The following is a 12,387-nucleotide window of genomic DNA, read 5'->3' as shown; positions in this document are numbered from 1 at the left end:
GTGGTGCAAAGTCGCTTTCGGGCGAAGTAAGAGCATCTTCAATGGACGGTCCAAATGTAAAAATACCTAACTTTTCGACCGTCTGGGGCAAAAAACGCTGTTCTAACAGACGGTTTATATGCAAACAAAATTTGGACCGCGGCCTCCTCGTAATGTAAAATCCAACATCTTGCGATGCAAATATGCATCACGAGATGCATCTGGTCCAAAACCAGCCACCGCCCGTGACCCGCCGGCCAGAATCCGCCGTCGCGACCGCCCAAAACCTCGTCGTCGCCTGCGTCACCACCCCACATCCTCGCCGTCGCCCCCCTCACCTCCCCGCCGCCGCCCGGACACCGCCGAATCGGGAGGCAGCCGGCGCGGGATTCGGCCCCTCCGGCGGTCCAGCTGCCGCGGTAGGCCTCCGCAGGGTCTCGGGCTGCCGCCGACCTGCTCCTGTCGGCCGTGAGCTTGTCCACGGATGTTGCACCGGCCGCACGACGACCGCCGCACCAATCCCTCCGTCCGGCTGCCGAATTTGTCTTCGCCGCCCGCCGAGCTCCTCTTGGCCGGCCTCCAACCTCTTTTGTTATCACCGCCGCCGTCCGGAGCCGTCCACTGCCGTAAAGCAGCATCAAATCCAACTGGCGGCCATCTTCCTCCACTGCGCGCACAAGGTGTTCGGCGGAATTCCTCAAGGTAAAAAAATGGCAAAACTTGATGATTTAACTCGGGATTGGATAGTATGTTTGACGGTGGTCGTGTACATTGTAGATGAGCTCGGTTGACTCCTCTTTCGTGGATGATTCATCGTCGGACGAGGAATTTGATTTCCATGAAGAAGAGGAGATTGCTATGCTAGTGGCCATGCACAAGAGGAAGAAACCAAAGCACGGTGGTTCCGTTTATGGTCGTGCGTTCATTCGGAGAGAACGGATTGACGCGCACAAACGGTTGGTGCGCAACTACTTTGCATCATCACCTGTCTTTCCGGAGAATTACTTTCGACGTCGTTTCAGAATGTCGAAGGACTTGTTCTTTTGCATTTGCAATGAAGTGAAGCAACATAACCCAGTCTTTGAGCATAGAAGAACTATGCAGGGTTGCTTGGCCATAGCATTAAGCAGAAGGTCACTGCCGCTTTGTGCATTATGGCATATGGTGTTCCGGCAGATTACATTGATGACAACTTGGCGATGGCAGAGAGCACTTCTATCTTCTATGTCAAGCAATTTGCAATAACTATGGTAGAAGTGTTCGGTCCACAGTACTTGAGAGCACCCAATGCTCAGGACACTCAGAGGCTTTTGGAGATGAACAAAGCTCGAGGGTTTCCAGGTATGCTCGGGTCTGTAGATTGCATGCATTGGAAATGGAAGAATTGTCCAAAAGCATGGCATGGACAATTCAAGGGTCGTGGGAAGGATGCCACTATCATTCTTGAGGCAGTTGCTGATTATGAAACATGGATTTGGCATGTATATTTTGGTATGCCCGGTTCTTGCAACGACATCAACGTGCTCGACCGATCACCTCTCTTTGCCAACTTAGCAAATGGAGAAGCACCATCGGTGACCTTCGAAGCAAATGGCCGCACCTACAACTATGGGTACTATCTTGCAGATGGGATCTACCCGAGGTGGAGTACATTTGTCAAGCCAGATGCAACACCTCAAGGTAAGAAAGAACTTGTCTTTCATAATGCACAAGCGACGGCTAGAAAAGATGTCGAGAGGGCATTTCGGATTTTGCAATCCCAATTTGCTATTGTGCGAGGACCAGCTAGATTTTGGGATCAAAAGATCCTTTGGTACATCATGACCGCTTGCGTGATCATGCATAACATGATCATTGAGAACGAGCGTGGAAAAGATTTAGATTACAACTTCTATCACTTGATGGGCATTCCTGTTAACCCCATGCGAAAAGAACAACGCATCAGACGTTTCATGAAGGTGTACAGCGAGATTAGAGAAAGCGACGTGCATGACCAACTCTAGAAAGATTTGATGGAAGAGCATTGGAAATGGCATGGCGAAAGATCCGCATAGATTCATTATTTGTTTGTTCAAAACTATGTTGTATTATGCAAAACTATGTTGTATTTGTGTTGCATTTCATCTCCTGGATTTGAAGAACTATGTAATAATTTGATGTTGTGGACATGATTTTTTTTATGTTGTTTTAAAACAGTGCACCTTCCTCAAAGGACACCTCCCTCAAAGGACCCAAACATGGGAATAAGAGTGCTCAGGTTTATCCCGAACACCCCGGCACTAGTGACATGGGGGCAGAAGCCGAGGACTAGGCATCTCTCAGATTGGATAAACAGCCAAACATAAGGTAATATTTAAAATTCACACAAGCGTTGCATAGCGCATATGAAACAAGTTTTCATCATACAGGATCACACGAGCAAGTTTACTCAAATATTACATTCTTTGAACATTCGTCCGCTACAAGACGGGTACCCTTCAGGACACCCTTATAATAAATTTCGGGGGTGCGATGCTCCTTGCCCTGCGGTGGCCCTTCCTTGATCAGCTTCGCATCGTCTAGCTTGGCCCACTGCACCTTCACACGGGCGAAATCCCGACGTGCACCTTCGATGCAGACGGACCGCTTGAGGACCTCCAGCCGTGGGCAGGCATCCACAAGCCGCCTCACCAGGCCAAAGTAGCTGTTCGGAAGGGCGTCGCCAGGCCACAGCCGCACTATAAGGCCCTTCATGGCCTGTTCGGCCGCCTTGTGCAGCTCGACCAGCTGTTTTAGCTGGTCGCTCAAAGGCATCGGGTGTTCGGTCTCAGTATACTGAGACTAGAACAACTTCTCCGTTGAGCTTTCCTTCTTGGCCTGGTAAAATTGTGCGGCATTCAACACGCTGCGGGGCAAATCTGCGAATGCTCCTGGAGAGCTCCGAATTCGGGTAAGTAATCGGTAATTTACTTTCACATGCTTGCTTTGCATATAGAATGCCTTACCCGCCGTTATTTTCTTCATCGCGTCAATCTCCTGGAGGGCCTTTTGGGCCTCGGCCTTGGCACTCTTTGCGCTTTTGAGGACCGCGGCAAGCTCAGACTCTCGCGTCTTCGAGTCAAGCTCCAACGCCTCGTACTTCGTCACGAGAGTCTGGAGCTCTTGCTGCACCTCGCCCACACGAGCCTCTTGTTTTTCCCGCTCGGTGCGCTCCTTGGCCGCTTTATCTTCGGCCTTGGTTAGCGCTTGCTTCAGGGTTGCCACCTCGGTCGTGGCCCCTGGCAGATATACGATGATCCTGTCATTTTGCAATCGCGTCTTCTTTTATAAATACATATCTATAGACAGGGTATTACTTACCCTTGTTCTCCTCGAGATGCCTCTTGGCAAGGCCGAGCTCTTTCTTGGATCCCTCGAGGTCCTGCTTCAGTGAGGCGACCTCCGCAGTCAGTGCAGCTGAGGCCAGCAGCGAAGCCTGCATACGCATATTGACATACTTAAATTAGACTCCTGCGATATTGTTCGATCCTCTGTTCGGCTTTTCTTGTGAACACCCAACAAAGCATCAGGGGATACTGTCTATGCGGTAATATTTTTCCTATATTTTAACACTTACCTCAAAGCCTGTTAGAAGGCTGGCACAGGCTTCAGTCAATCCGCTCTTGGCGGACTGAACCTTCTGGATCACCGCACTCATAATAGTACGGTGCTCCTCGTCGATGGAAGCGCTACGAAGCGCTTCCAGCAGATTGTCCGGCACCTCTGGATGGACAGAGGTCACCGGTACAGGCGTCTCGCCCCTCTTAGAAGGAGGCCGCCTGCCCAAGCCCGGAACCGCTGGAGGTTCCGGCGCGGTGTTCGGCTGAGGGCCGAACTCGGAGCTCTCAGGGGCCTTGTCCCCTCGGCTCCCGGAGTCCGGGAGGCCGTCTTGAGGCGCCTCTGGGACTGTCTCCCCTCGACCCGGTGCCCCGTGAGACAGCACCTCGGCGTCGTCAGCAGGATGAGGGGAGGTGGCGGTCGGGACTGGATCGCTATCCATGTCCGACGAGCCCAGGGAGCCGTCCGATGATACATCAATACTGGCTCGTGGCGGCCTGCATAATCATGTTCGGCATTAGGGAAAGCAGTGACAAAGGAATGCTATGAGTTACTCAGGTATCTGAATACTTACGATCTCCCCAGGGGCTTGGCCCTGGGCAACTACTCGTCTTCGCCTTCGTCGGCGACGGTGGAACTGTCCGGAAGGTGAGTCCTTCCCTTCTTGAACCCTTTTCCCCCCTAGTTGGGGCGGCCTTCCTTTTCTTATCTCCCCCAACTAGAAGGGGAGCATCTTCTTCTTCTTCCTCGTCTTCGGGGGAGGAGTGCGCCGCAGAGTCATCAGACGGTGAGTCCGACGACGCCTGGCGTCGGGAACTCTTTCGGGTTTCCTTGGCCTTCTTGGTCTTCTCCGGCACCTTGTAAGGAGTCGGAGTCAGCATCTCCGTCAGGAGAGCGCCCGCAGTGTCTTCGGGCAAAGGGGCTGGACAGTTGATCCGCCTCGACGTCTCCACCCAGTCCTGTCAAAGGCATGGAGATTAGACCCCGCACGTGATTAAGCTAGGGGAAATAAATGTCCTACGGGACATATTGAACTCACCGAACGCGCTAGGCTCTTTGCGCTTAGTCCACGGTCCTCGGCGAGAGAAGGAGGGACCTCGGCGCCTTTGAACAGCACCTTCTAGATGTCCTTGTGTGTCGCATCGAAGAGCTCGCTCAGAGTCTGGTGCTGGGCCGGGTCGAACTCCCACAAGTTAAAATCCCGTTGTTGACACGGGAGGATCCGGCGGATGAGCATAACCTGGACTATATTGACAATCTTGAGCTTCTTGCTTGCCATACTCCGGATACATTTCTGGAGTCCATCCAGCTCCACTGATGAACCCCACGACAAGCCCTTCTCTTTCCAGGAAGTGAGCCGTGTAGGGAATCCGGATCGAAACTCGGGGGCCGCCGCCCATTTGGCGTCGCGCGGCTTGGTGATGTAGAACCACGCCGATTGCCATCCCTTTATTGTCTCCACAAAGGAGCCTTCAAGCCATATAACGTTGGGCATCTTGCCCACCATGGCTCCGCCGCATTCTGCTTGTTGGCCTCCTACCACCTTCGGCTTGATATTGAAGGTCTTTAACCACAGGCCGAAGTGGGGCCGGATGCGGAGGAAAGCCTCACACACGATGATGAACACCGAAATGTTGAGGACGAAGTTCGGGGCTAGATCATGAAAGTCCAGCCCGTAGTAGAACATGAGACCACGGACGGATGGATGGAGAGGAAACCCCAGTCCGCGGAGGAAGTGGTGAAGGAAAACTACCCTCTCGTGAGGTTCTGGGGTAGGGACGATCTGCCCCACAGTGGGCAGCCGATGCGTGATATTCGCGGCTAAGTATCCGGCTCTGTGCAGCTTCTTGATATGTCCCTCCGTAACGGAGGAAGCCATCCATTTGCCTCCCGCTCCGGACATGTTTGGAGAATTGAGGGAAGGGATGTGGACTTGGATGTTGGAGCTCGAGTGTGCGAAAACGGATGAGCAAATGAGGAAGAAGGCGTGGATGAAAAGGTGAATCCTTATCCCTTTATATAGGCAGACGAAACTAAGCGTCCCCACTAGCCTGGTAAAACTCGCTTATCCCCCAAGTGCCGTAATCGATGGCGCGGTTGGGTTACCCACGCCCGTATTGATGAGAATCCCGTTATAAGGGCACACGATTTCTGCTTCGACAAGACGTGTCAAAAAATTGCCTCGCGTTATGTGCGGGGCTAGTTAAAGAAAACGGTTCGAATAATCATCGGGCTCTGACATAATGTCGTGTTGCCAAAACAAGTCAGCAAATTGGATTTGTGGAAATATTATTCTCTCTACGGTGGTATGTGGAACTTATTTTGCAGGGTCGGACGCTATCCTTATGTTCAAATTCTTCCGTGGTATATTCGAAGGAGGAACCCGCCTTGCAATGCCGAAGACAATACTGCGCGCCGGACTCATCGTCATTGAAAGTCTGGTTCAGGGGCTACTGTGGGAGTCCTGGATTAGGGGGTCTCTGGACAGCCGGACTATATTCTTTGGCCGGACTGTTAGACTATGAAGATACAAGATTGAAGACTTCGTCTCGTGTCCGGATGGGACTCTACTTGGCGTGGAAAGCAAGCTAGGCAATACGGATATGGATATCTCCTCCTTTGTAACCGACCTTGTGTAACCCTAACCCTCCCCGGTGTCTATATAAACCGAAGGGTTTTAGTCCGTAGGACACAACAACTACAACATACAATCATACCATAAGCTAGCTTCTAGGGTTTAGCCTCTCTGATCTCGTGGTAGATCTTCTTTTGTACTACCCATATCATCAATATTAATCAAGCAGGACGTAGGGTTTTACCTCCATCAAGAGGGCCCGAACCTGGGTAAAACATTGTGTCCTCTGCCTTCTGTTACCATCCGCCTTAGACGCACAGTTCGGGACCCCCTAACCGAGATTCGCCGGTTTTGACACCGACAGCGGGCTTGCAATTGAAAAAAAAAATCTAGTTGCATATTGATTTAATACATTCATGGTATTACGCATGGCGTGCAGAATTATGGTCAGGTTCCATTACGTCCGTTAAGTCCAGTTGCAAGCCACAAAGGACAGACAAAGAAAATAGAATCATACAAACCAAAATGACCAAAAAATTGCCCCATGCGAGGCAAAATGAGCACCTTCAGTCTTGTTGATGACATGTAGTTGTATGACAGAAGTGATATTTACATTTCCGTGTTTGATGATAGACAAGCAACTGACATCAGCAAAAAAATCATGATTTTAAAAGAATTCATAAATTTAAAATAAAGAAATTAAAAAAACTAAAATAAAAAAACAATAAAATAGAAATAAATAGGAAAAAAACCTGACAAATAAAGAAATAGAAAGAGTGAGAAGTGACATCACAAAATGGATGTGAAAAACATTTAAACAAAGAGTTAGCCCCGACTCTTGCAATTGAACGTACAACCCATATGAAAAAAAGGCCCAGACAAAAAGGAACACGAAACACAACACAGTCCACGGCAAGACAATCAACGTACGAGAAAACCAGTACGAGTGCTACGATCAAAATTGCACAAATATTATAACACCTTTAATCGTGTGGCGTAGGACTTAGTTGTGACATAGCTATGTCGCATCAAGATGTGAATTAGCAAAAAGGCACGAAGGGGTATTATACTAATTTGTTTTGTGCATATATCACAAAAACCAATTGAAAGTATTGTGTTCAAGTGAAAAGGGCAAATTCTCCAAATTTCAGTGTAAGTAGTGGCAAAAAAAAAACATTGACAAAGAGTGGCCGGTCCAAAGTAAGTTGGGGCAAACAATATCAAATTTCCCCTCAAAGTAAGATGGCACATACTCTCTCCATCCTAAAATGTAAGATCACACTATTATATCATTTTTCATATTATCATAGAGTTAAACATGATCTTACATTTTTGGGGCGGAGTGGTACATAGTTACCCAATCCACCACAAACCAAACACATATACTCCCTCCGTTTCTTTTTACTCCGCATATAAGATTTAGTCAAAGTCAAACTGCACAAAGTTTGACCAAATTTAAATAAAAAAATATGAACATCTACAATACTAAAACTATATAGTATGAACATACGTTTCATGGTGCATCTGACAATATTGATTTCATATTGTGAATGTTTATATTTTTTAATATCAAGTTAGTCAAACTCTACAAAGCTTCACTTTGATCAAACCTTATATGCAGACTAAAAAAAAAAGGAGAGAGTACTATTTAAGTTACATGCGGGAGACCATCTCACAAAATTGCCACAACGGACAGGAGCTACGGAAATTTACTTACAGACAAACGTGCCCGCTGCTTGTTAATCTCTTCCCCTGAATTGCAGGGGGTGGGCCCCTATAATCCCTAATTAAGTGTTGCCACTTCATCCCGTAAGCTTCAGTCTGTAATTCCTATCCGTAAGTGTAGCATGGTTCGACCATCTCATACCCACTTGATCTCCTCCTCTGCCAAGGAAGGAGCTTTGCTACATCTACAGGAGATTTGTCACGGAAGGGGAGTTACGGACTGACATGACCCAGTTAGAATCGAGGGGTGGGGCCAGCTAAAATCAAGGAGGAGTAAATTCGTAGTGAAGAGGAGGACACATCTCCCCGTGAAATCAGCATGTAGCACTCTTTCCGTAAGTGTAGGATTTTCGGCCAAGGAAGCGACAAGGCGCCGGCTCCAAGCCGTTGCTGGAAGAACAAGAGCGCCGCCAGCAACGCTGCTCCGCACAATACAACCACATCCCACGCGACACCAAAGAGGTCGCCGCGAGGACTCGCGTAGATGTCAGAGGGGCTCATGCTCGGCACGTAGACCTGCCTCCTGACCACATCATACACGTGAGGCGCCACCCGGATCATGGTGCCGCCCATGTAAAACCACGGCGAAATCGCTCGGACTCTGGAGCCCAACAAGGACGCGTTCAGGATGACCTGAGGGAGCAGGAAGCCGTCCAGCATCAGCCCCGCGTACGACACGATGCCGTCCCGGAGCGTGGCCGCCTCTCCACCGACGCTACCGGCCGGCGAGCCGCCGCGGACACTGATCGCGTGGACGGTCGCGGTGATGACTCCTCCGAGCAGGTACAGCGGCAGGCATACCTTGAACACGGCCCTCTCCGAGACGGACGTCGTCGCGGGTTCGCTCCGACCGGCGGCCGGTCTCAGCCGGCCGACCAGCGCCAGCTGAAGAAGGCGGAGATGCAGCACGAAGACGACCAGCGCAGGCACACTCATCATCACCTGGTTCAGCTCGAGCCACCCGCTCGTCGAGCCAAGAGAGTACTGGCTCCTCCTGCTCATGAAGATGACCTCGAAGCTGAGCGCCAGAGGGGCGAGGTGCCCCAGGGCGAGGACGGCGAGCATGGTGATCGACGTCGCCGCGGCCGCCCCGGGGCTCTTCCTGGCGTGCAGGATCTGCAGGGCGGCGAAGACGCACGACAGCGTCGTGGAGGCTACGAGCGCGACGCTCTCCAGGTCCATCCTCGACACCGCCTCGGACACTTGCTCCGTGTACATCCCGTACAAGGTGATGTTCATCGTCTCGAAGAAGAGACGGTCGGACCTGTCCCTGAGGCTGCTGATCGCTCCGCCGCCCCCGAGCCCCTCGAGGGAGGCAAGCTGCACGGTGATCAGTATCCGGCAGTCCGTCGAGCCGTTGCGCCGTTGACAGCCGGCCATGCTCAGGATGCCCCTCCTGGGATCATACACACCCTCTGCCGAGGTCGAGATTCGCCGTTCTTCCTCTGGCCTATGGTAGTAGGACACATTCTTGGTTGGGCGCAGCCACTCGTTGTCCGGTGGAGCATACCAGTGTATATCGTAGCTGATTCTCAGCAGATCGTGCTCCGTGTCACCCGCCGCAGATCCGGGGAGGGAATCGTCGGCGGACCACCCATCCTCGTTTACCATCACCGAACCAATGGCGACCGGGTGAGCCTCGCCCCGCCTCGGGCTGTTGGCCACGAAGAAATGGAGCTTGAAGTCATGGTAAGCAGAGTTGCCCGGGACCGGGAACGATCCTCTGATCTTCTCCTTGTTGATCTTCAGGTCATGCTCCTTGGCCACGTCGAGCATCGTGTGGTTGTAGGTGTACCGCACGTCCGAGAGGTTTCTTCTGTGGTCGTGGATGCTGAAGGCCGACATCACGCCGCCGGTCCTCCCATGAGCCGGGTTCCAGAGCGCGCCGGCCACGACGCTCCGCTCGAAGATCGTCCACTCGGACGGGAGCCAGAAGCTCAGCTCGATCCCGCACTCCCGCACCGCCAGAGTTGACGGCATCGGCACGGAGCGCACCACCCGGCATGCTCTGAGGCAGAGCATGTCCCGGGCCGAGTCCCAGTGCCCGTCGGCCACGACCGCCTCCTCGTCCACCAGGAATTCAGACCGACGCCCCGCGTCCCCGGTGTCGTCGGAGAACACCACGTACGCGCGCACGGCGCCGTCCGGCGTGCACTGCATCCGGTTGACGTGCATCCGCGGAAGCTTGGCCGGGGAGCCGCTGTGGTGATCCTGCAGCCTGTACGTGGTCACGAGCCGCTCTTTCAGGTCGTCGCACACGAAGCTGCCGCCGTCGAGCTCCCGGGGCGAGCCCCTGGCCGGCTGCACCGGTGGGCTGCAGGTGGCGCGCTCGCCGTACTCGTAGTCGTCGCCTTCGGCGTACGCGAGCAGCTGGATGGCCCCGAAGCCGGCGGAGCCATCTAGACTGCCGTTCACGAAGGGATCGGCGAGGCTGGAAGGACCGGGGACGCGGAGGCGGAGGGCGACGTCCGCGTACCGCTTCACAGATCCGTCGGCGGCGGGCTCGGTGCCCGTCCCGACCATGCAGAGCTGGAGAGAGGCGGAGGAGTAGTAACCGTCGAGGACGAAAAAGATGTACGCGGGGACGGTGTAGTTACCGCGGTTTCCATGGCGCCGGTGGTACTCTCCGAAGCGGGGCCCGGCGAGGGTGAGGGTGGCGGTGAGGTGGACGAGAGCCGGGTCGGTGGTGCGGACGGCGCGGTCGGGGAAGAGGGAAAACGAGCGGTAGCTGCCGTGGAGGTGATCGTCGGGGGAGAAGAGGCTGCCCTCGCCTCCGGAGAAGTAGCCGTCGTATATCTGGAAGGAGCGGGCTAGCGAAAGGGCGTCGTCGGCGTCGGTGTGGCGGTCGGGAGCGGGCGCCGGAGTGGGGCAGACGGAGGAGTAGGAGCGGGCGAGCGAAAGGGCGTCGTCGGCGTCGGTGTGGCGGTCGGGAGCGGGTGCGGGAGCGGGGCAGACGGAGGAGTGGGAGCGGGTGGAAACAGCGGCGGAGAAGGTGGCGGTGGACGCAAGGAGAAGCAAGATGAGGTGGCGAGTGGGCTGGCAAGGGTTCTTCAGTGGTGGCGGCGCCATTTTTGGTAGACGCCTAGACGGAGCTGGACGGCTGGTTAGCCGGGGAGGAAGGAGGTCATATTCACTCCAGTGTTACTAGTGGTTGCTGCTGCTGCGAGATGGGGCGTGGAATGGCTTGACTTTCCGATCTGAATCCTTTGATGGATGTCCGATGATCCGATCTCATCTGATCGTGTCCTGAATCCTGATGAGTTCCCATGCTGGCGGTCAACCCTCTCCGTCTTCGTTGACCGAACATGTGGACTATTTTATTTTATTTTGATTGAAAAGGAAGGACAAACCACTATTAGTGTGGAGTGATGGAGCCAACGAACAACGCGTCCCAACTCCCACGTCAGACATAGTACATTTGTGGACGAGATGACTAGATGCCCTGTCACTGGGTGATCCTGGACAAGCTTTGTCAGCACTCAGCAACGCCTTCCGTCGGAGTTGCAGCCGCGGGTCAGTCGTCGCGTCGGAGCAACAAATCGGCGTGGACGGCGACCTACAGCCTCCCTGATAACTTGTCCCAACCGTTTTGCCCCTGCGATGACCCACAGCATCGCCTCCGTCTTGATGTTTTGAACGAGGATTGTCGGAGGCGTGGACTTGTCGCGGAAGACCCTAACATTTCTTTCTCTCTAAATGACCCAACTTACCAGCATGGTTATAGACGGCAAAGGGACATGTTGATCCATCACTCCTTGATTGACCACTCCAACTGCCAAGTTGTGGTGTTAAGGTGCATAAGTTGTAGCCGTTCCCTTCGTCAATTCCAAACTCTCAATGTGTATCGTCAATTCACAATTGTAAAGCAAATGAGAGGTTGTTTCTTGCTCCATTTAGCACAAGCGGCACATACCGCAATTTGGCCAACCATGTTTGGCCAATTTATCCGACGTCCAAATCCTATTTTGAATGGCTAACCATGCAAAAAAAAAAATTAACCTTCAGGGGGCCTATGCTTTTCAAACCATGCACTCCATAGAGGTGTGGGTTGCACCCAAGAATTGCGCCTTGTAGTATGCGGAGGCCGTCGAATAGTAGCAATTTCTACCGATGATTTTGTTAGTTTTCCTCGTCTTTGTTGAAGACGAAGCTCGTATTTGAGAGAGGTTGCAAACTTGCCCAACTTGACAAGCCTCGTGCTGGGTGATTGGTGCATGGCTGCTGACTTTTGTCCACTATTCTGCATTCTGCACCGGTCGCCCAAACTGAAGGAGCTAAGTTTGAAGCTTGCCATGTTACTAATGCTTACTCCTCCTAGATATGTATGTCTAGTTGCCATTTATTTGCTGCAATAACTTCGGTATCGTTTCGGCACTCTGCAGGCGCACTGTGAAACATGCAAGAAGGTTGAATCTGTAGCGTTACCAGCAAGGGGAGCACCGCTAGTCAGGAGCTATCAAGATATACGAGAGATGCTGCAATTACAGAAATTTTCTAGTACGAAAAGCTCCACCTGGGGTTGAGGCGTCGGG

General features: G+C 52.6%; 1 protein-coding gene across 1 annotated transcript; it reads right to left on the bottom strand.

The window, feature by feature from the left end:
• Window positions 1-7,758: 7,758 nt before the first annotated feature.
• Window positions 7,759-10,993, bottom strand: LOC119328111. The gene has a single exon (XM_037601144.1). It carries the CDS (start codon window positions 10,922-10,924, stop codon window positions 8,090-8,092), a length of 2,835 nt encoding a protein of 944 aa, XP_037457041.1. The 5' UTR covers window positions 10,925-10,993; the 3' UTR covers window positions 7,759-8,089.
• Window positions 10,994-12,387: the final 1,394 nt, after the last annotated feature.

Source organism: Triticum dicoccoides, chromosome 7A (genome assembly GCF_002162155.2).
Source record: "Triticum dicoccoides isolate Atlit2015 ecotype Zavitan chromosome 7A, WEW_v2.0, whole genome shotgun sequence".
Taxonomy (NCBI): Eukaryota; Viridiplantae; Streptophyta; class Magnoliopsida; order Poales; family Poaceae; genus Triticum; species Triticum dicoccoides.
The sequence above is the reverse complement of the archived record's forward strand: the minus strand, read 5'-3'. Positions and strand labels throughout refer to the sequence as shown.